At 42.6% G+C, this 23,026-nt stretch overlaps 1 protein-coding gene across 2 annotated transcripts in view; it reads left to right on the top strand.

Annotated features, from left to right (window-relative positions):
- CPEB2 (cytoplasmic polyadenylation element binding protein 2) overlaps nt 1–23,026 on the top strand; it is a 79,978-nt gene that overhangs the window by 5,000 nt on the left and 51,952 nt on the right. For both annotated transcript variants that reach the window (XM_039911934.1, XM_029062056.2), the window contains exon 4: nt 20,558–20,648. In XM_039911934.1, coding sequence (XP_039767868.1) covers nt 20,558–20,648 — 91 coding nt within the window. The remainder of the gene's footprint in view (nt 1–20,557; nt 20,649–23,026) is intronic.

The raw sequence follows: 23,026 nt of genomic DNA, 5'->3' as shown, positions 1-23,026 counted from the left end.
TAGGATTATCACAATTGATTACTTCTGTTCTGACTCTGAGAAATTGCTCAAAAAGATGTTTCGAAAGACTGTGTGTGTTTTCAGGAACACCTGGTAGAAATGGTTTCTGTTTAGTTCGTTTTCAGATTTTGTTAAAACGTTTTATGTCGATGTATTTTAGACTGTATTCAACTCTAGTTATCGTTTTATTTAACCAACTTTGGTATTGAATTATGCGTTTATACAAGGGGGGGTGGGGCCGGGGGAGGTACGGCTAAAACAACGGGGTAATCAACACCTGAATTTGTTGCTTAACACTAAATGCCCTTGTTTTTAGATGGATTGGGATTTAGATGCATTCAAAATAAGCGTATCGTGGTTTTATTCAGGCAAACCCATCTGCTTACCCGCTCAACGTTTCACTAGTATTTTGCAGAATTATTCAGTCAATACATTGTCATGAACCCTGTCATTTGCCGTAGAATGTCTCTGCCTGATGATATCACCTCATGATTCAGTGTGGTTTTTTTCCATATGCAATAAAGGGATTTGACAGTAGATTTTAAGCATCTCTATCAATCATAAGAACAAAAGGCTGGTTTTAGCACATGAAAAGAACAGTACTATCACCTACCTGCTGGGTGCCCCACTTCCCTGCTCCTGGCCGAAGGGCTAGTGGTTGGAAATGACCTTTAACCCCCGCTGCCTAGCTGGCCCCGTTTTCCTGCCTCTTTAAGATAAAAATATCATCCTTCTCCACCCCCCCCCCCGCCTACCAGGTGCTGGGGAACTGGATTGGGCCTAGTCTCTATGCAGCAAAATAGGCTTGAGAGGCAGAGTTCACCTTTCCCCGGGCTACAGAGCCTCCCGGACCGACCGTGTAGCCCGGTTGCCACCCCAGTAGTCAGTAGACCGACTGCCAGGTGCCAGCCAAAGGGCAAGGAGGAGGGAGCCATTAGAAAAAGAGAGGAATTTGGGGGGCTGCGGATGGGAAAGTGTCACAGGGTGGAAAGGTCAGTGAAATGCCACAGTTGCATAGGTCATTACTGTCTTCTGAGTCTTTAATGCTCATTCTCTAATTTAAGTTGTCCTAGGCACGTGCCAACAGCCTTAGGAATTTTTTTTTAATGCTCAATTAGTTAAATTCTTTGCCTTTATCAATACTAAAAGGGTCCTTATTTTCATGGTGAAAAAATGGTTAATGTGAGCCTGGAGCAAATCTTCAAACCAGTAATGTTCCTCCCCCCGGGGCTGGAGTTTGGGTTGGACCCTGGTGACATTAGCTACACTTAACTTTGTGCTGGGTATGCTTCTTGCCATAAAAGGTTGAAATATTCCGAGTGGTGGTTCTTACCCCAAGTTACAGTTGCTGGACTAAAGTATACTACCGTCTTGTAGCTTTTCAGATAAATCTATTACTCTCTTTTAGTAGCTCTCGAGAAGCAGAAAAGAGTCCTGGGAAATAAATTGTGTAATTGCAAGAACATAGGCTTGGGGCGGAGGCAGAGGTAAAAAGAGTCTTTCCAGGATACTACTCCTGTCTTCATGTCATCTTTTCAATTGATCTTAATAACCTCCAAGCTATTGGGAGAATCCTAATAATAATAATGGTATTCTTTAAACGTTTACCATGTGCTGTACTAAGCTCTGGGGTGGATACAAGCAAATCCGGTTGGACCCAGTCCCTTATCCCTCCTGGGGCTCCCCGTCTCAATCCCCATTTTACAGGTGAGATAACTGAGGCCCAGAGAAGTGAAGTGACTTGGCCAAGGTCACGCAGCGGACAAGTGGCAAGGCAGGGATTAGAACGCATGACTTTCTGACTCCTAGGCCCGTGCTCTTTCCACTGTGCCATGCTGCTTCATGGTTATGATGCATGCTCAATAGAAGTGCTTACTTAGGTATATGGTTTACAGATATCATTGTTGGGTATTTTTTACTTCTGAATAACTGGAATAATACTTTGAATGACAGGCAACTCCCTATATGCGTATTTGTTTTCAGAAGCTTAAAATTAAGAGCATTATTAACCTAATTTTAGCGTTGTGACTTGATTTAGATGAGTGGGTTTTTTTGTAAGCAGACTGAAAAAACAAGTAGGTAAGAAGGGCGTTTTCAGACTTCTACTCTGGGTCTGTGTGCAGCCTCTCACTTTGTCCAGAAATGTAAATTATTTTCCACATATGTCTTAGCTTTAATCAGCTACACATGAAAGGCTGAGACCGGTGTCATTAGATTACTTTAATATCAAAAGCAGAGGAATTGTAGGCAGAACTTTTCCGGGTTTGGTTTTATCTCTTTTAATATCCTCTGAAATATATTTAAGATTAAAAAAAGAGTAAATTAATAGTGGTATTTTATTTCAAGTGCTGTTCTAAGCCCTGGTCTAGATCCAAGTTCATCAGGTTGGACACAGGTCCCTGTCCCACAGAAGGGCTCGCGGTCTAAGAAAATTCAACAACATTAGTTTTAAAATGAACTCTCATAGGCCACAAATCAGAATTTTGACCAGTATTACATTTCGGCCGGTAGGAAACATCCAAAGCCTAAATGTTTTCATCTTGAGAGATTCTTTGTTTAAAAGTATCTGCTCTCCTGGAGATCGAGACCCGTCATTTAAAAAACTCAGTGTTTCGCAGCTAGGTTAGTGTTCCAGACCTTGAATTTTCTCTGCGTATTTTGAACCAAGCGCTGTTAAGTAGCTGGGAAACGTCCTTCCAGCAATTCCTGTTTCTCTGGGTAGAATGTGATACCATGTCAGAAGAAATGATCGTATGCAAACATGTGGCATCCTTGGAGACACGTGTATTAAATCCTGAGACACGTGTACTAAATCCTGAGTGTTCTATAACATATGGTTCTCCAAGAATGCAAACCCCACATTACAGGGGAGCCGTGTGTGTTGTCTTTAAAAGCTTTCAGCATCTTGTCGTCATTCCCATGCTGTTCAGTTAAGATTCTAGTTTAATTCAAAAGAAAATAATTAGGGGGTGGCCAGAAAGAAAGAAATTCAGTAATTCACATTTTAAAGTAGATGATGAAATTGAATAGTATTGCTTATTCAGGACAGATTCAGTTATAGAACCAGTGTCTACTTGAGGTTTTTTTTAAATTTTTATGAATTGACACTTGCTCCATTTTTGATATTTAGGATTTTAACATGAAGACTATATACTGCCAATAGGGGAGAGAATGCACTATTCTTAGGTCCCGGTGATTTTATTATCTCTAGGAGGCAGGTAGAATTAAAAAAAAAAAATTAATAGGACACCTCCTTTCATAAGTGGATAACTATATTTCCAGTTTTGTGTGGCTGACCATCATCATCACAATCATCATCACCATCATCATCATAATAATGGTATTAAGCACTTAGTAGGCACCAGGCACTGTAGTAAATGCTGGGGCAGATACAAGCAAATGGAGTCCCGCATGGGGCTCACAGTTTCAATCCCCATTATACAGATGAGGTAACAAAGGCACGGGGAAGTGATAATAATAATAATAATAATAATAATGTTGGTATTTGTTAAGCGCTTACTATGTGCCAAGCACTGTTCTAAGCGCTGGGGTAGACACAGGGGAATCAGGTTGTCCCACGTGGGGCTCACAGTTTTCATCCCCATTTTACAGATGAGGGAACTGAGGCACAGAGAAGTTAAGTGACTTGCCCACAGTCACACAGCCGACAAGTGGCAGAGCTGGGATTCGAAGTGAAGTAACTCGCTCATGGTTACACACCAGACAGGTGGCGGGGCCAGGACTGGAACCCATGACCTTCTGACTCCCAGGTTCATAGGCGAGAGCCTGCTGGTACTCATCCCAATTTTTCATAGTGGCTGAAGATTTAGGGAAAAATGCTTTAGCTGCCCAACTTCCAGGCTCTAGATGGTATTGCTGTAGAACTGCAGATGAAGGATGCTTGATTTGGGGAATGGCGAGAATTAAAGGAAGAGCTAGAAGGTATTGAACCCGAGATACCCCGCTTAAAAGATGGGGAAGAAAAAAAAAGAAGCACTGATCTAAATGTACTCTGCATTAAGTATTTCATGATGAATGCACAGTTATCATCGACTCAATCTTGGCACTTACTGGGTGCAGAGCACTATACTAAGTTTGTGAGAGTATAATATTCCCTGCCCACAGCGAGGTACTAGTTCTTCCTTGAGAAAACAGTTTTCCCATCATTTCCAATGTTTCTCAAAATGGAGAAATTCTGCCAATGTCCTCTGCCTGGGCAGCCCTCCTTCCTTTACCCATGTTACTCATAATCATAATAATAGTAATTATTATTATTGTGGTACATTCCAAGTACTTAGCACACAGTCAGTGCTCAATAAGTATGATTGAATGAATGAATAGTATCTGTTAAGCACTTATTATGTGCCAGGCACCGTATTAAACAGTGAGATGGATACAAACAAATCGGGTTGGACACAGTCCCTGTCCCACACGAGGCTCACCGTCTTGATCCCCATTTTACAAATGAGGTAACTGAGGCACAGAGAAGTTTAGTGATTTGCCCAAGGTCACACAACAGACAGGCGGCAGAGCTGGGTTTAGAACCCATGACCTTCTGACTCCCAGGCCCATGCTCCATCCAGTATGCCATGCTGCTCCCCCACACTGCCCTATCTTATCCCCTAATGAGCCTTCTGTGATCACACCTCCCTCTTCACCCCACCTTTAGCTATAGCTAGGGTGTTGGTGTTTGGGATTTACCCCAATCTCTGCTCTGGAATCATTTTAATAATCAGCCGCCTTTTGGGCCAGGATGGGGCCTACCAACTCTACTGCATGGAGTGGTGGATAGAGCACGGGCCTGGCAGTCAGAAAGTCATGAGTTCTAATCACAGCTCCGCCACTTGTCTGCTGGGTGACCTTGGCCAAGTCCCTTCACTTCTCTGGGCCTCAGTGCCCTCATCTGTAAAATGGGGATTGAGACTGTGAACCCCACATGGGACAAGCGCTGTGTCCAATCTGATTTGCTTGTATCCACCCCAGTACCAAGTACTGTACCTGGCACATAGTAAATGCTTAACCAATGCCATTATTATTATCATTATTCGTGTTACTGCATTGTAGCCTCCCAAGTGCTCAGTCCCATGCTCTGCCCACAGTCAGTGCTTAATAGATAGCATTGGTTGATTGAGTAAACCCTTCAAATTAATCTTTGAACATGTTGCACTGCCAAAATGAACCTCACTTAAAGATCAAAACTCTGCCTCCATCGACTTGGTGATGTAGCATATTTTTGTGATCGGGAGATATCTACCATGTATTTTGAATGTGGTCTCTGGAAGTCACTTAAATGTAGCGTAAATATTTGGTTATGGGGGATTTTCACCTGAAAGTGGAAATTTTATGATAAAGTGTTTTGTTTCCTTGGGGAAGTGGTGGTTGTGGTCAATTTTGGCTTGCCATGGTTTGTCTTGTTCCAATAAAAGGTCTTGGTTATAATATGAATCAGCATCTGAGCACTGATTTTTGCACTGGTGCTGGAGCCCGATGCCTTAAATTAAGCAGGGTTGCCCTAGTGTCAGTCAGTATGCCATTAGGTAGCTAGAAACAGGCTCATTCGTTTAGTCATTTATTTTCATTAGTCAGTGCTGGGACAGCAGTGGTCATTACTAAGGAACATTTACCTGTGCAGCTGTGTTTTGTGTAAAAGTGAAAGGTAAAATTAAAAACCTAATTTTTACCTGATTTTAAAAAGAAAATTCCCTTGGAAAATTATCCCATAGTCCAAAAAAATGCAATACTGTAATTATAAACCATAGCTTGATATAACTACTTTAAAAAAAAATTACCCATTTCAGAAATTACCTCCTGAATCACTCTGAAATCCTGTGCAACCACAGGTATGGATCCTGGGGATGAAAAACTTGAGACCCAGAATTCTAGCATAAGAGAAGCAGCGTGGCTCAGTGGAAAGAGCACGGGCTTTGGAGTCAGAGTTCATGGGTTCGAATCCCGGCTCGGCCACTTGTCAGCTGTGTGACTTTGGGCAAGTCACTTAACTTCTCTGTGCCTCAGTTACCTCATCTGTAAAATGGGGATTAAGACTGTGAGCCCCAGGTGGGACAACCTGATTCCCCTATGTCTACCCCAGCGCTTAGAACAGTGCTCGGCACATAGTAAGCGCTTAACAAATACCAACAATACAATACAACCGATAAAGGAAATAGATAAATATCATTCCTGAATGCTATTGATTTAGTATTAAATATAAGTTTATATTGCAGAACTTCAGAATATAATTACAGAGGTCCTATTTATATTGGGGCTACATCTGCACAGCTCTGTAAAGCTCCCAACTTCAAAAGGATAACAGATGCAATGCTTTAAACTAAAGGACAGGTATAGATAAACCCGTGGTCAGGGTCAATAGTTTAAAGATTTTAGGTAGAGATTTCTCGGGTGACTCATCACATTTTTCATTCTAACGCATGTGCTTCCAAGGCCAAAATTATTTAACTTTTTTAAGGCCCTTCGAAGAATATTTTAAGATGTAGAAAGCTAGGAAATGATCTTTCAGAAATTTCTCTTGTAGGTTGGTATAACTTTCCTTCATTATCGTTCTTTTACTATCTTTTCGTTCCTGATTTACTATTATGTGTGTAGCATCTGTGTTTTCTGAGCACTCTGCTAGATGTTTGAAGAAAGAGTCCCTAGTATTGTCCTGCCTTATTTCTTCAATTATTTCTCCACCAGGCTAAACAGAATTTCTAGCCTTCTTTCACAGGTCATTCCTTCTAAGACCTTTGATCGTCTTTGGTTACCCCTACCAGTTGTTCTGAATCACCTCAAATAATTTGTCAAAAAGAATCCAGGCTTAAAAAGAATAATTCTTTCATTGCCCTCTTGCTGTCTTCTTCTCCAGTAAGAATTGGTGACGTTAGAAACCAAGTCATCTATTATTCAGGCTTATCCCTTCTGTTATCTTAGTGCCTAGTGTTAGTTACATGTAGAATTCTGTGATCTTAAGTTTTTGACACTTACTCAGTTGGTAGTGTGTCCGCCAAATGTTAATTATATTGCAAAGCAGGTGGTGGTAAAAGAGTTCTTTAATAAGGTTGCTTCATTTGTTTTTTAAGCCTCTTCTCTGTTTCCATAGAGCTCCACAACGATGAGCCCTAGGCCATATTGTGGTAATTCCCAATACCTACTGGCTTTTGCCTTTCTCTGTAGGGTGTTCATGATTATATTAAAGCTCTCCCATGTCTCCCAGGTTTTATTCTTTCTGACTTATGAACTCTCACATTCAAAACCCTTTACTGTCAATAAAATGTGACGACAAGTTTCTGAAGAAATAGACATTCTAGTTGAATATTCTTTGCCATTTACTTAAAGAGATATAAGCTAAGCTATTTGTTTTAATGGCATCGAAGTGGGTATGTAGGAGAAGCAATAATGAAAGACCCGTAATATTTAACTGAAACCATTTGAATATTTAATATCTTAAACCATTTCCATAGTGTCTCACAGAGGAAAATGGAGAGGTCATGTAGTCCATTTTCCTGCTCGAGGCAATTTTGTTTCTGCACTTGAGAAATTTGTGTGGGATGAAACAGATGGTTAATGATGTTAACCTAAAAACTAATTTGTTCATTAAAATAACACTGATGTTTTCTTTGTTGAAGTAGAAACTTGGTTCAAGATAGAATACAGGTTTTGGTGGAAGGCAGGTGGGTGGGGGGTGATAAGAGGATTTCATTGACAGTGTTTTATTAAGCTTAAAGATCATCTCAGTCCAGTAGGGTTGCCAGATGTCTCATGCATTTGGCCTTTTCCCATATTTCATTGCTTCGGCCTTTCCCGGACAGATTTATTGGGCGGATTTGCTGATATCCTGTGATCTCAGCACACATTGTAGCCTTTACTGGGATTGCTGGGCTTTTTTTCTTAAAATTAATTTTTCGATTGTTTAGATGATTTTTCATCCAGGGTGTGCCCAGGTGCAACAGCAACCCATCTAAACCGATCAATCATTAGTATCTTTTGAACACTGTCTGGTGCCTGGGAGAGTAAAATACTTGTAACTGGCAGTACTAGAACCTAGAGTATAGAGAAGCAGCGTGACTCAGTGGAAAGAGCACGGGCTTGGGAGTCAGCGGTCATGGGTTCGAATCCCTGCTCTGCCACTTGTCAGCTGTGTGACTGTGGGCAAGTCACTTAACTTCTCTGTGCCTCGGTGACCTCATCTGTAAAATGGGGGTTAAGACTGTGCCCCTCCTGTGGGACAACCTGATTACTCTGTATCTACCCCAGCGCTTAGAACAGTGCTCTGCACATAGTAAGCGCTTAACAAATACCAACATTATTATTATTATTATTTAGTATCAAACTCATTCTAGAAGTCCCTCCTACATAAGAGGGTGAGTCACACGGAACAGGGACTGTGTCCAACTTAATTCACTTGTACCTATCCCAGTGTTGAGAACTGTGCTTGACACATAGTAAACGCTTAACGAAAACCATTTTAAAAAAAAATCATCTAGCAATCCAGTGGCTTAAAACCTTGATGCGTATGTTTAAAACACTGGATCTCTTCCCAGTCACCGTCACTTCAAGAGCCCCTTGAGTTGGAGGAAAAGATTAAAACTTCTTATCTATGCCAAAGGTGCCTCAGGCTGCTTAAGTGCTTAGCACATAGTAATCGCTTAACAAACACCATCATCATCATTGACCTGACTACATTTTTCAGTCAATAGTAACTGTTGGGCCTATCTCCTGTAGGTAGAGCTCTGTACTGAGCCCTTGGAAATTTGAGTAAGAGAATATGAGTCCCTGCCCTCAATCAATCAAAGAGCATATTTTGGTGCTAGAAGAACATATCACTCTGCAGCCTAAAGGAGTAGAATGGACACAGATTATTCACAGGTAGCTTTAGGACGAGAAAGAATAATAATGTTGGTATTTGTTAAGCGCTTACTATGTGCAGAGCACTGTTCTAAGCGCTGGGGTAGACAGAGGGGAATCAGGTTGTCCCACGTGGGGCTCACAGTCTTAATCCCCATTTTACAGATGAGGGAACTGAGGCACAGAGAAGTTAAGTGACTTGCCCACAGTCACACAGCTGACAAGTGGCAGAGCTGGGATTCGAACTCATGAGCCCTGACTCCAAAGCCCGTGCTCTTTCCACTGCGCCACGAAGAAGCAACCCTGCTGGCCTAGTGGTTACGGCATGGGCCTGGGAGTCAGGAAGGAGCTGGGTTCTAATCCTGGCTCGGCTGCTTGACTGCTGCGTGATCTTGAGCAAGCCACTTAACTTCTCTGTGTCGCAGTTAGCTTGCTTGTAAAATGGGGATGAAGACTGTGAGCTCCATGTGGGACATGGACCGTTTCCAACCTGATTAGCTTGCATCTACCCCAGTGTTTCGTAAAGTGCCTCGGACATAGAAGGTGTTTAATAAATACCACTAAAAAACAAACCCAACCCTATAGCTGTTGGCAGAACTAATCAATGATATTTATTGAGCCCTTACTGCGTGTTGAGGAGAGAACATACAGTAGAATTGGTAGCACTTTTCTAGGCCACAAGGAGCTCACGGTCTAGAAGGGGAGGCAAGCATTAAAATAAAGTCCTGAGTATGGAAGGTTAAATGGATAAATAAGCTTTGCAGGTAGATTAGATTGGAGCACTTAGCGGTTCCAGTGTTCATCTATGGGCTTTTGTATAAGAACAGATGGGGAGGCTTTATAACGTTGTGCAAAGAGACTTCTTACTTGTCTGTGGTTAATGCGGCTTTCTTTAAAGTCTTCGTTCTTGCTTCAGAGTTTATTTGATTATGTTGACACACACCTTGGAGAGCATATTTTTGGCGAATTATTCAGAATGCAACTCTGCAGCTTGGAGAAACACGCAGGATAAGATTTGGTTTCAGAAAACTGCAGCATGGTGAATTCAGTGTCCCAGGGACAGACTTCATCATAATCAGCAGTAGTATTTCATTCATTCATTCAATAGTACTTATTGAGCACTTACTATTTGCAGAGCACTGTACTAAACGCTTGGAATGTGCAATTAGGCAACAGAGACAATCCCCGCCCAATGACAGGCTCACAGTCTAAACCGGGTAGTCAGACAGCAAAGCAAAACAGAACAAAACAAAAATGAGACATCATCAAGATAAATAGAATCAAGGAGATATATACCTCATTAATAAAATAAATAGGATAATAAATAATATATACAAATGAGCACGGTGCTGGGGGAGGGGAGAAGAGCAGAGGGAAAGGGGGGGCTCACTCTGGGAAGGCCTCCTGGAGGAGGTGAGCTCTCAGGATTTATTGAGCGTGGCTCAGTGGAAAGAGCCCGGGCTTTGGAGTCAGAGGTCATGAGTTCGAATCCCAGCTCTGCCACTTGTCAGCTGTGTGACCGTAGGCAAGTCACTTCACTTCTCTGTGCCTCAGTTCCCTCATCTGTAAAATGGGGATTAAGACTGTGAGCCCCACGTGGGACAACCTGATGACCCTGTGTCTACCCCAGCGCTTAGAACAGTGCTCTGCACATAGTAAGCGCTTAACAAATACCAACATTAACATTAACATTATTGTGTGCAGAGCCCTGTACTCAGTGCATGGGAGGCTACAGTATGACAGAATTGATAGTTTCCCTGACTACAAGAAGCTTAAAGATTTGATACTCGGGGGCTGAGTTCCTATAGATTCTCCCCAAATCCACCTCCTGAATAGCTTCTGATTTCCCCCATTCTAATCACCCTTCCTTTTGGGTCACCTATACATTTTGGGAATGTGCCCCTTAAGTACTTTGTTCCCCCCTACGACAAAGAGGTACATATCCTCATACTCTGCTGCTTCCCCCGTCTGTTACTTATTTTAATGTCTTACTCCCCCACTAGAATGTAAACTCCCTGAGGGAAGGGAATGTGTCAGTCAGGTGTTTGTACTGTACTTCCCCCAAGCACTTAGTGCAGTGCTCTGTAGATAAGTGCTCAAATACTGTTGACTGGCTGAGTAGTGCTGAGAATATACTATGTAACTGTAGGAAAATAGTTCAGAACTATGACAATGTAAAGGACTTTAAGAGGCCATCTAACACATCCCCCTGCTTTCACTCAGGCCCTCTAAATATCAAACCTATAGCTGTATTTTCTCGTTTTACTTGTTGACCAAGTACCCCGGTGACAGATCACTGAATCAGTGGTATTTACTGAGCATTTACTGCGTACATCTTCAACCGTTCGCTCTCCAGCGACTTCTTCCCCACTCCTTTCAGACTTGCCCGTGTCTCCCCTATCCTAAAAACACCCTTCCTTGATCCCACACCTCCCTCCTACCATTTCTCTCCAAACTCCTTGAGCAAGTTGTCTCCAACTGCTGTCTGAAATTCCTCTCCTCCAGTTCTCTCCTTGACCCCCTCCAATATGGCTTCCATCCCCTTCACTCCACAGAAGCCGCCCTCTCAAAGGCCACCGATGCTCTCCTTGCCAAATCCAATGGCTTCTCCTCCATCCTAATTCTCTGTGACCTCTCAGCTGCCTTGGACACCGTGGACCACCTCCTTTCTCCTGGAAATGTTATCCAACCTTGGCTTCACTGACTCCGTCCTCTCCTGGTTCTTCTCATCTCTCTGGCTGTTCCTTCTCAGTCTCCTTCATGGGCTCCTCCTCTGCCTCCCACCCCCTAACTGTGAGGGTCCCTCAAGGTTCAGTTCTGGGACCACTTCTGATCTCCATCTACGCTCACTCCCTAGGAGAACTCATTCTCTCCTATGGCTTCAACTACCACCTCTCTGCAGTTGATACTCAAATCTACATCTCTAGGCCTGATCTCTCTCCCTCGCTCCCTTCTCCCATTTCCTCCTGCCTTCCAGACGTCTCTACTTGGATGTTTCCTGTCACCTCAAACTTACCGTATCCAAAGCAGAGCTTCTTATCTTCCCACCCAAACCCCCTCCTCCCCCTGACTTTCCCATCACTATAGATGGCACCACTGTCCTTCCTGTCTCTGAAGCGGATAACATTGGCGTTATTCTCGACTCTTCTCATTGAACCCACATATTCAATCCATCACTAAATCCCACAGGTCCCACCTTCACAACATCGCTCTATCTGCCCTTTCCTCTCCGTCCAAACTGCTACCACGTTAATACAATCACTCATCCTGCCTGGATTACTGCATCAGCCTCCGGCTTGACCTCCCAGCCTTCTGTCTCTCCCCACTTCAGTCCATACTGGATCATTTTTCTGCAGAAGCGTTCGGGATATTTTACCTCATTCCTCAATAAAACTCCAGTGGTTGCCCATCCACTTGTGCATCCTCATCACTGGCTTTAAAGCCCTCCACCGCCTTGCCCCCTCCTACCTCACCTCACCGCTCTCCATCTACAGCCCAGCTCGCAAACTTCACTCCCCTTTTAGCCTTCTCACTCTGGCTTGATCTTGCCTGCCTCGCCACTAACCCCTAGCCTACATCCTCCCTCTGGCCTGGAACCCCTTCCCTCCTCAAATTTAACAGGCAATTACTCTCCCCGCCCTTCAAAGCCTTATTGAAGACATCTCCTCCACGAGGTCTTCCCAGACTAAGCCCCACCTTTCCTCATCTCCCGCTCCCTTCTGTGCCATCCTGATTTATCTTCTTTGCTGATCCCCACCCCACCCCGCCGTGTACATATCTGTAATTCTGTTTATTTGTATTGATGTCTGTCTCCCCCCCCATCTAGACCGTAAGCTCATTGTGGGCGGGGAATGTGTCTGCTTATTGTTTATTGTACTCTCCCAGGTGCTTAGTACAGTGCTCTGCACACAGTAAACACTCAATAAATACGATTGAATGAATGAATGTGCAGAACACTGTACTGTGTGCTTAGGAGAGTACAATACAGCAGTTGATAGACATGTTTTCTGCCCCACAAGAAACTTAGAGTCTGCGTGGGGAGACAGACATTAATATAATTTACAGATATGTACATAAGTGCTCTGGGAAGAGGGTGGGGTAAATCTCAAACGCCCAAAGTTTACAGATCCAAAGGCATAGATGACACAGAAGGGAGAGGGAGTCGGGTAAAAGAGGGATTAAGTGGGATGGGCCAGGGGCCATGATCTCTTCCAAGAGGCCTTCCCCAATTAAGCCCTCTTCTCGCCAGCTGCCCTTTCCTTCTGCTGTCGTCTTTGCACTGTATCTGTGACCTTTGGGGATTTGATATTCGCCTCAACCTTGTCCGACAGCACTCACCTTCATATCTGTACATTTTAATTTTATATTATTGATCTATATTATGTTGGTATTTGTTAAGCGCTTACTATGTGCAGAGCACTGTTCTAAGCGCTGGGGTAGACACAGGGGAATCAGGTTGTCCCACTTGGGGCTCACAGTCTTAATTGCCATTTTACAGATGAGGTAACTGAGGCACAGAGAAGGTAAGTGACTTGCCCAAAGTCACCCAGCTGACAAGTGACCGAGCTGGGATTAGAACCCATGACCTCTGACTCCAAAGCCCGTGCTCTTTCCACTGAGCCACGCGTCTGTCTCTCCCCCATAGAGTGTAAGCTCCTTTTGGCAGGGAACGTACCAGCCAACTGTGGTGTATTAAACTCCCCCGAGCTCTCCCGAGTGCTCTGTACCCAGTAAGCTCTCAGCAAATACCACTGATGGTGATGATCCCTGGCCCCTGTGACTAAATAATTTTAAGTCTTTATTAACCTTACTATACCACCCTTCGGTCCTTATATATAACCTGGCTATTCTAGCATAGGCAAAGCCCATAATGAGAGCTTCACTTCACATTTACTTTCATTCCTGTCAGGCAACTGAATAATATGTGGGATTTTTAAAATAGTAGAGTTAACCACCCTGATGAGATTCTGTGAGTCCCATGTAACCATTTGGGCCATTATTACATCCTCAGTCCCCCTGTCTCCTTCCTTCCATTCCTCACCCCCAGCTCCAACCCCGAGCAACTATTCCGCATTACCGTGGCCAGATAAAGTACAGGAGGGCCGGAAAGGATGGTAATGGTATAGGTCTCTGGAGAGATACTGAAGAAAATGAATTGGGCTGAAGTCAGATCTGGATATTGCAGCCCCTTTGGCCAGGTGTGCTAGGAGTTATTGACTGTGCTCTAGATCACGATTGCCATTAAACATTTTTTTTTAATGTCTTGAAAAACCAATCGAGAAAATTCCCTAGGATTCTGCAAAGATCAACTCTTGCATTGCTCTTCTCCAGATTCAAGTAGGGAGTTCATAATAATGCTGACATTTGTTAAGTGCTTACTATGTGCCGAGTGCTGCTCTAAGCGCTGGGGAGGATACAAGGCGATCAGGTTGTCCCACGTGGGGCTCACAGTTTTAATCCCCATTTTACAGATGAGGGAACTGAGGCACAAAGAAGTTGTGACTTACCCAAAGTCACACAGCTGACAAGCGGCAGAGCTGGGATTTGAACCCATGACCTTTGAATCCCCAGCCCGTGCTCTTTCCACTGAGCCATGCTGCTTCTCTGAGTTCAGTCAACTCAGAGATTGATTGAGTTCAATCACCTCAATCAAATGAGTTGAGAGTTCAATCAGTCAGACATATTTATTGAGTGCTTAATGTGTGCAGGCCACTGTACTATACCCTTAGGAGGGTTCAACACAACAATATAGCAGACACATTCCCTGCCCACAGCGAATGTACAGTCCCGAGGGGGGAGACAGACATTAATTATGGATTGATACAGAGGTGGGGGTAGTGAGTAAAGGAAGCAAGTCAGGGTGATGCAGAAGGGAGTGGGAAAAGAGGAACTGAGGGCTTAATCAGGGAAGGCCTCTTGGAGGAGATGTGCCTTCAATCAGCCTTTGAAAGTGGGGAGAGTAATTTTGTCGGACATGAAAAGGGAGAGCTTTCTAGGCCAGAGTCAGGACATGGGCGAGAGGTCAGCGGCGAGGGAGACGAGTTTGAGGTACAGAGAGTAGGTTGGCATTAGAGGAGTCAAGTGTATAGGCTGGGCTAAAGTAGGAGAATAGCGAGTTGAGCTAGGAGGGGGCAAGGTAGTTGAGTGCTTTATAGCTAATGGTAAGGAGTTTTGATGTGATGTGGGGGTGGATGGGCAACCACTGGAGGTTCCTGAGGAATGGGAAAACATGAACTTGAACGTTTTTGTAGAAAAATGATTCAGGCAGTAGAGAGAAGTATGGATTGGAGTAGGGAAAGGCAGGAGGCTGATATAGTAGTCAAGGTGGGATAGGATAATTGCTTGTATTAATTTGGGAGCCGTTTAGATGGAGAGGAAAGGGTGGATTTTAGTAATGTGACAGTTGAAGTGTGGAAAGTGTGGAAATTATTTTTGGGTACTCAGTTTTTTCACCTATATGACTAGGGTCTTAATATTAATCTATGTGACACCAATTTGCTAAGGAGAAACATTGGAAACAACTGTAAAACACTGTAATGTATATATTCTGTAAATGCTAAATTATTTAGGCATTTCTCCCAAATTACAGGTAAAATAGGAAAATTAGAGATCTTGCTTTTTGTCTTTGAACTTCTGTTACTCTGTTCACTTTAATGCCATGTTTGTGGTTAGAATAATTTCCATCTACTTTCATATCGCTCCATGTATTTGTTTTTTAATATAGTATCTAATTCTCAGTGTAATGTTGGTATTTGTTAAGCGCTTACTATGTGCCAAGCACTGTTCTAAGCACTGGGGTAGACATAGGGGAATCAGGTTGTCCCACGTGGGGCTCACAGTCTTAATCCCCATTTTACAGATGAGGGAACTGAGGCACTGAGAAGTTAAGTGACTTGCCCAAAGTCACACAGCTGACATGTGGCCGAGCCGGGATTCGAACCCATGACCTCTGACTCCAAAGCCCGTGCTCTTTCCATTGAGCCATGCTGCTTCTCATGAAGAACCATTACCTACTGTAATGGTTCTTCAGTCTTCCAGGGAAAAATGCCCTTCTTATGTACCTACCATTATTATTTCAGGATTGGGGGATTTCATCCCCTCATTTTAAGTGATGAACAATGGACTTCACATTGGCATGGAGCTAGGAATAATAGTTATTCTGTAATATCTTCAATAGACATCCAGTTCCAAATTTGGAGAAGCAGAGAAGTAGTGTGGTCTAGTGGATAGAGCATGGGCCCAGGAGTCAGAAGGACCTGTGTTCTAATCCTGACTCCTCCACTTGTCTGCTCTGTGGCCTTGGGCAAGTCACTTCACTTCTCTGTGCCTCAGTTATGTCATCTGTAAATTGGGTATTAAGACTGTGAGCCCCATCTGGGCCCTGGACTGTATCCAACCTGATTATCTTGTATCTGCCTCAGCATTTACAACAGTGCCTGGCATGTAGTAAGTGCTCAACGAACACCATTAAAAAAAGAAATGGGATTGTTTGGGTATAACTGATAATTTTCAACATAAATCAGGGACGGCCGGAGAAGGAATAGGTTGAGGTTTTTGTTGGACTATTAAAGAAATCCACTTGAGAAGTGGATGAACTTCTTTAGTTTAATTGTGCTGGTTTCTAATTGTGCAAAACTAATTTATATAATGTCACCTTCCTACCAAGACAGGTTAGGGAGCATTGTTAACTGGACCCCACCTTGATTCTATGAAACTTTTGGCACATTCAAATTAGATTCCTGTTTCCATGAGTGGGTGGGCCATAAAGTTCAATGTTCCATAGCAACACTGAAACTGCCACAGAAGTGAGAAGCAATATATCCATAGCCACCTCAAAATCATAAAGTTGCATTAATAGTATTTTGAAAGCCTGTGGCGATTTTGTTACATTTAGTGTAAGTAGATACTGAAAAGAGAATCCCCCTCTTCCACTTTTGGGTCTCCCCTTCTTTATTTTATTTTGTTTCTTATTTGAAGAATATGAAACAAAACAACTATAGTGCCCTGTTGTCCCATTTCAGACCCTTTCCTCAATTGGAGAGTCTTTAATTGGGCAGGAAAGAGAGTGGCAGGAGCTGGGCTAGGGCTAGCCTGGGAGACTCCATGTCTAGCTCTCCTCAAGCAAGTGAGGGCCTAAAAATGTACTTAATAATAATAATAATTTTGGTACTTGTTGAGCACTTACTATGTGCCAAGTACTGTTGTAAGCACTGGGGTAAATACAAGTCGATCGGGTTGGACACAGTCCCTGTACTACATGGGGCTCACATTCTTTATCCCCATTTTACAGATGAGGTAACTGAGACCCAGAGAAGTGAAGTGACTTGCCCACAGTCACACATCAGATGTGTGACAGAGCCAGTATTAGAACCTAGATCATTTTGACATCCAGACCTGTGCTTTATCCACCACGCCTTGGTGTTTCCCACTGTGCCACACCTTCCCATTTTTTTAAAATTACTACTGTATTCTTCTAAGCACGCAGTACAGTACCCTGCCCACGGTAGGTGCTCAGTAAACACTATTATTTCTTGGAGGGAATAGAAGTTCCCCCAAAATAGTCAATCAGCAGTATTGAGCACTTATTGTGGGCCCAACACTGTGCAAGATGCTTGGGAGAATATAGTCCAGTTAAGTTGAAGATATGTTTTCTGCCCACTTGGAGCTTATAGAACGACTGGGGGTTGTGTCCCTGTTGCATTGGGCAGTGTAATTTAGTATATCTCTAAATTATAGGTTATAAATTACTCATTTATATTGATGTCTGTCTCTCCCTCTGTGCTGTAAATTCATTATGGGCAGGGAATGTGCTTGGTAATTCTGTTGTATTGTACGTTCCCAAGTGCTTAGTGCAGTGCTGTGCACATACAGAGTGCTCAATAAATACCATTGATTGGTTGTGAAGAAAAAAAAAATTGCATACCTAGCAGGAGTTTCCTCTGGGCTCAAAGAGGCCGAAATCCCAGCAAGGTTTACGCATGTGAGATAGTGAATACTTCCCAGGTTTCAGCTTAGGCCATATTTTTTTTCCCCAGACCTGTCCTCCCCCTCATCATCTCTTTCTCTTTATTTATAATTTATTTATTTATTTATTTATATCACAGTAGAAGGTAATTAGAGAGTCTGGAAGCTAATGTATTTCCATGGCTACAATGATCTCGGCTATGAAACTATTGAATTGCCCTTCCTCTAGTATAACCTTGTCATAGGACACCTCTTTAGCTTGACCTGGATTGAGTTGAGGCTTGCAGGGCCTGAAAGAGGGTCCAGACCTCACTCCTGAAGGTGTGGGAAGGAAGTGGAAGATGGGAGAAGTTGATACTTCTGTACTTGCACGAGCACTCAATATGTGCCAAGCATGGTATTTAAATGCTGGAGTAATTATAAAATAATCAGATGAGACAGTTCCTGTCCAACGTGTGGCTCACTGTCTAAGTGGCTCACTTTCTTAATTCCCATTTTACAGATAAGGAAACAGGCCCAAAACGCAAATGACTTGACAAAGTTCAGCAGGCAAGCGATGGAGCTGGGATAAGAACCCAGATTATCTGTCTCATGCCTGTGAACTAATGACCTACTGAGACTCTTGTTCTCAGAAACCCAAGATGATTAGAGTCCAGTTCCATGGAAGAAATTTCAAAGCCTAGCCCAAATCTAGTTGACTTTTTTTAGAGAGTGCAGTACGGCTTTTTTGTTGTTTGTTCCAACTTGACCCAGTTCTTTGACTCCTTGGATTTGGAACCAAACCTCTGCAGAAATGCACTCTATAGGAAGAGGGAATTTTAAAAAGCTTTAATACTCTCTTTCCATTAGCCTAGATTTCATGTTGCCCATCAGGGACTTGAAGAGTCTAGGTTGGTCCCGTGAAACAGTGAAAGCTTACATCTTTTAACCTACACGCACAGTTGTTTCTTTGAGACTAGCCGTGTTATTATTTCAGACTTTTGAAACGGATGGTAGATCCAGGTTTTTAACATTCTTCTAATAGAAACTGAAAACTATGAAATGGAAATTAGAAAAAGGGTCTGATCATTTTTGATGCATCTTAACTAATTTAGTGGAAAAGGCATTTTACTGGAATCTGCAACTTTTCTGAGATGAAATCTGCTTGGATACCATCTGTTTCCATTTCCCTTGTTTTGGGATGCTCTTTGGGTTTCAGAGGAGTAACTTGTTAGAGAATCTGTGATAAGACAATTGGCTGAATAGACTAGAATGACATGGTATAACTTCTGAAGCAGTACTTTTATATTTTCATAAAATCACATTCCTGATACTAGCCCTATAAGAAAGGACATCCCTTTTCAGTAGGGTTAGAAGAGTAAGTGCACAGAGTAAGTGGTTAACAAACACCATAAAATATTTTATCCCATTTGGTTTCCAGAAATAGTCTTGACTCCCTATATAGTGAGTGCTCTACTTCACAGTATCTCTTTACCCATTAATACATTTGTTTCATAAGCAAACCATTCTTTTGTTGCTTTATGGATATTATTTGTAGCAGAAGTTACAATGTGTGTAATAGACTTGCCAGAGGGGGGCAGAGAGGTATTGAAAGGGAAACAGCGTGGTCTAGTGGAAAGAGCATGGGCCTGGGAATCAGAGGACCTGGGTTCTAATCCTGCCTCCATGTATTGTCTGTTGTGTGACCTTGGGCAAATCATTTAACTTCTATGTGCCTCAGTTTCCTTGTCTGTAAAATGGGGATTGAGACTGTGAGCCCCATGTGGGACAGGGACTGTGTCCAACCTAATTTGGTTTTATCCACCCCAGCACGTAGTACAGTGCCTGGCGCACAGTAAGTGCTTAACAAATACCAGAGTTATTATTATTATTATTTCCTCATCTGTAAAATGGGGGTTCAATACCTGGTGCCCCATCTACTTATATTTTGCCTGACAATTATTTTGTGTATGTCACAGTGCTTCGCATGTTGTAAGTGCCTAACAAACACCAATCTATTACTACTATTGTTGAAATGAAACATCAAGCAGAGTACACCCAGACAGAGGCCAGAGGCATCCACATAATAATAATTGATTTCATTTGTGAACTAAACCAACATTTGTTAACTAATAATGCTAGTGCGTATTAAGCATCTACTTGGCCAAGCATGGTGCTCAATACTGGGGTAGATTCAAGATAACCAGATCAGATATTGTCCCTGTCCCACCCAGGCAGGGCTCAGACAAAGAGGGAGGGAATGCCAATTATCCCATTTTACAGATGAAAAAACTGAGGCTAAGGTAGTGGTATTTACCATTTAAATCACAGTTAATATTATGCATGGTCATCAACCTAAATTGCCAGTTAAAATCTGTTTTTAAGTTCAATTTGAATATGCTTGCCAACTTAGAATATGGGTAAAACAATAATAAATGAAAATATTAAGCGATCTGATACATTCTGTACTAAGAATACTGATAAGTATTGTAGAGTTACCTTTAATATACCATTCAGTAAAATTCAGGTGAATTGGTGGAAAGGCGCTCAGAGATGCTGAGACACTTTTCTCCAAAGCTTTAGTGAGATCCATGGTTAAATTAAGACTTGGAGTTTGGGCCAATATGCCATTTGATTTATTGCAATTGAGTGCCTTTAACTGTCATTTGGGGTGACTTGAACAACTTAGTAGTTACTCTTTGTTGTTTATTTTAATTTTTTTAATTGGTTCTCTTATATCATGTTAGTGCTAAAAGGTTTTATTCTTTTCTAGGATCGAGGCCGAATGTATGACAGCTTAAATATGCACTCACTGGAAAACTCCCTCATTGATATAATGAGAGCAGAGCATGATCCCCTAAAAGGTAACTGGCTTTGTGTTCTTCTCATATTGTTAACTCCTAATAACCGTGGACCTGCTAAATGCCTAAAATTTCTGAATGAAATCTTTTCAATTTTAGGTAGACTTGTTTCAAGCCTTTTTTTTTTATATAGCTAGCTTCGTTATACAACTAAATGTCAGCTCTCCATATTAATGTTCACTTCACCTCCCATATTGTCATCCAAAAGTTTTACAGTGTGACACCAGAAATCTAAATTTATGAACTGGGGAAACAAAAGCACTATTACAATACATTTTGGATAACCAATGGATATTTTAGCCATTACTTATGGAATTTATGAACTCTTACCAAAGATCACCTTAAAGTGCCTTGAAAATCAGAAAGCTGTGACCTATGGTCAGGCACTGTAGGGATTTTTTGTTTTGTTTTATTTTTTGCTTTCAAACGTCAGAAGACACACACATTCTTTTTGTAATCATAATGGAAATGCCACAGATACTTACCATTGTCTCACCTCCATGCACTTCCCATCACCTCTAGTCTTTGCAACCTCCCTCTACTGCTGTTCATATTATTATGACTAACATTTATTAATGATAATAATGTTGGTATTTGTTAAGCGCTTACTATATGCAGAGCACTGTTCTAAGCACTGGGGTAGATACAGGGTAATCAGGTTGTCCCACAGTCACACAGCTGACAAGTGGCAGAGCCAGGATTCGAACCCATGACCTATGACTCCCAAACCCTGTCTCTTAAGCATGTAAAATGTACCGTGCCTTGCAGAACTAACACAAAAATCTTCTGGGACGTGGGCTCTGATCCAGTTAGTCAGTGTATTCAGTGAGTGCTAACTTTATGCAGAACTCTGTAATAAGTGCTTGGGAGAGTACAATTCAACAAAATTGGTAGATGTGTTCCTTGCCGACAAGGAGGAGCTTGCAGTCTAGAAAGGAAGCCAGATGTTAAAATAAATTGTAGATATGTACATGAATCCTCGGGGCCAGGGCAAGTGAATATCAAATGCTTAAAGGGGACAGATCCAAGAGTGTAGGAGAGGAGAGAGGGAGTACAGGAGGTGAGGGCTTAGTCGGGGCAGCCTTCTTAGAGGAGATGGAGATTTTAATAAGGCTTTGAGGATGAGGAGAATGGTGGTCTATCGGACATGGAGGGACTTGGAGGGACTTCCAAGGCTAGAGGGAGGATGTGGGCAAGTGGTCAGAAGTTTGATGATATCTAAGTATAGTGAGTAGGTTGGATTTACAGGAGCTAAGTGTACGGATTGGGTTGTGATAGGTAATCCCTGAGGCAAGGTAGGAAGGGGAGAGCTGATTGAGTACTTTCAAGGAGCTGGTAAGGAGTTTGATGGTATTTGTTAAGCACTATGTATGTGTCAAGCACCATTCTAAGCACTGGGGTAGATACAGGCTAATCTTGTTGGACACTGTCCCTGTCCTACATAAGGTTTACAGTCTTAATTCTCATTTTACAGATGAGGTAACTGAGGCACAGAAAAGTGAAGTGACTTGCCCGAGGTCACATAGCAGACAGGTGGTGGAGCCGGGATTAGAACTCAGGTCCTTCTGACTCCCAGGCCCATGGAGGTGGATGGGCAACCACTGGAGAAGGTTCTTGAGGAGTCGGGAGACATGGACTGTACTTTTTTTTTTTTAGAAAAATAATCTGGGCAGCAAAATGAAGTATGGGCTGGAGTGGGGTGAGACCGGAGGCAGGGAGGTCAGTCAGGAAGCTGATAGAGTAGTCAAGATAGGATAGGATAAGTGCTTGGTTTGGCATAGGAGCAGTTTGGATAGAGAGGAAAAGCTGGATTTTAATGAGGTTGTAAAGGCAGAACTGACAGGATTTGATGACAGATGGAATATGTGGGTTGAGTGAGAAAGATGAGTTGAGAAAAATGCTGAGGTTACTGAATTGGGACATAGTGATGTTATCTACAGTGATGGAAAAGATGGACGGAGGACAAGGTTTGGTTGGAAAGAGGAGTTCTGTTTGAGGTGTCAGCAGGACATCCATGTAGAGATGTCCTGAAGGTAAGAGAAATATGAAACTGCAGAGGAGAGAGAAGGGCTGGAGAGTAACAAATAATAATATTTCTTAAGTGCTTACTGCGTATCAGGCACTGTTCAAAATGCTGGGGTAGCTAAAAGTTAATCAGGTCAGACATGGTCCTTTATCCCACAGGGGGCTCATAATCTAAGTAGGTGGGAGAACAGGTATTGGATATACATTTTATCGATGAGAAAACTTGAGGTACAGAGAGTTAACTGGCTTGCTTAAGGGTCACACATCAGGCAAGTGGTAGATCTGGGATTAGAACTCAGGTTCTCTGACTCCAAGGCTTGTGCTCTTTCTACTAAGCCATGCTCCATACAGTTGGT

Source organism: Ornithorhynchus anatinus, chromosome 4, assembly GCF_004115215.2.
Source record: "Ornithorhynchus anatinus isolate Pmale09 chromosome 4, mOrnAna1.pri.v4, whole genome shotgun sequence".
NCBI classification, from domain to species: Eukaryota; Metazoa; Chordata; class Mammalia; order Monotremata; family Ornithorhynchidae; genus Ornithorhynchus; species Ornithorhynchus anatinus.
Note: the sequence above shows the minus strand (reverse complement) of the source record. Positions and strands in the feature narration are given on the sequence as shown.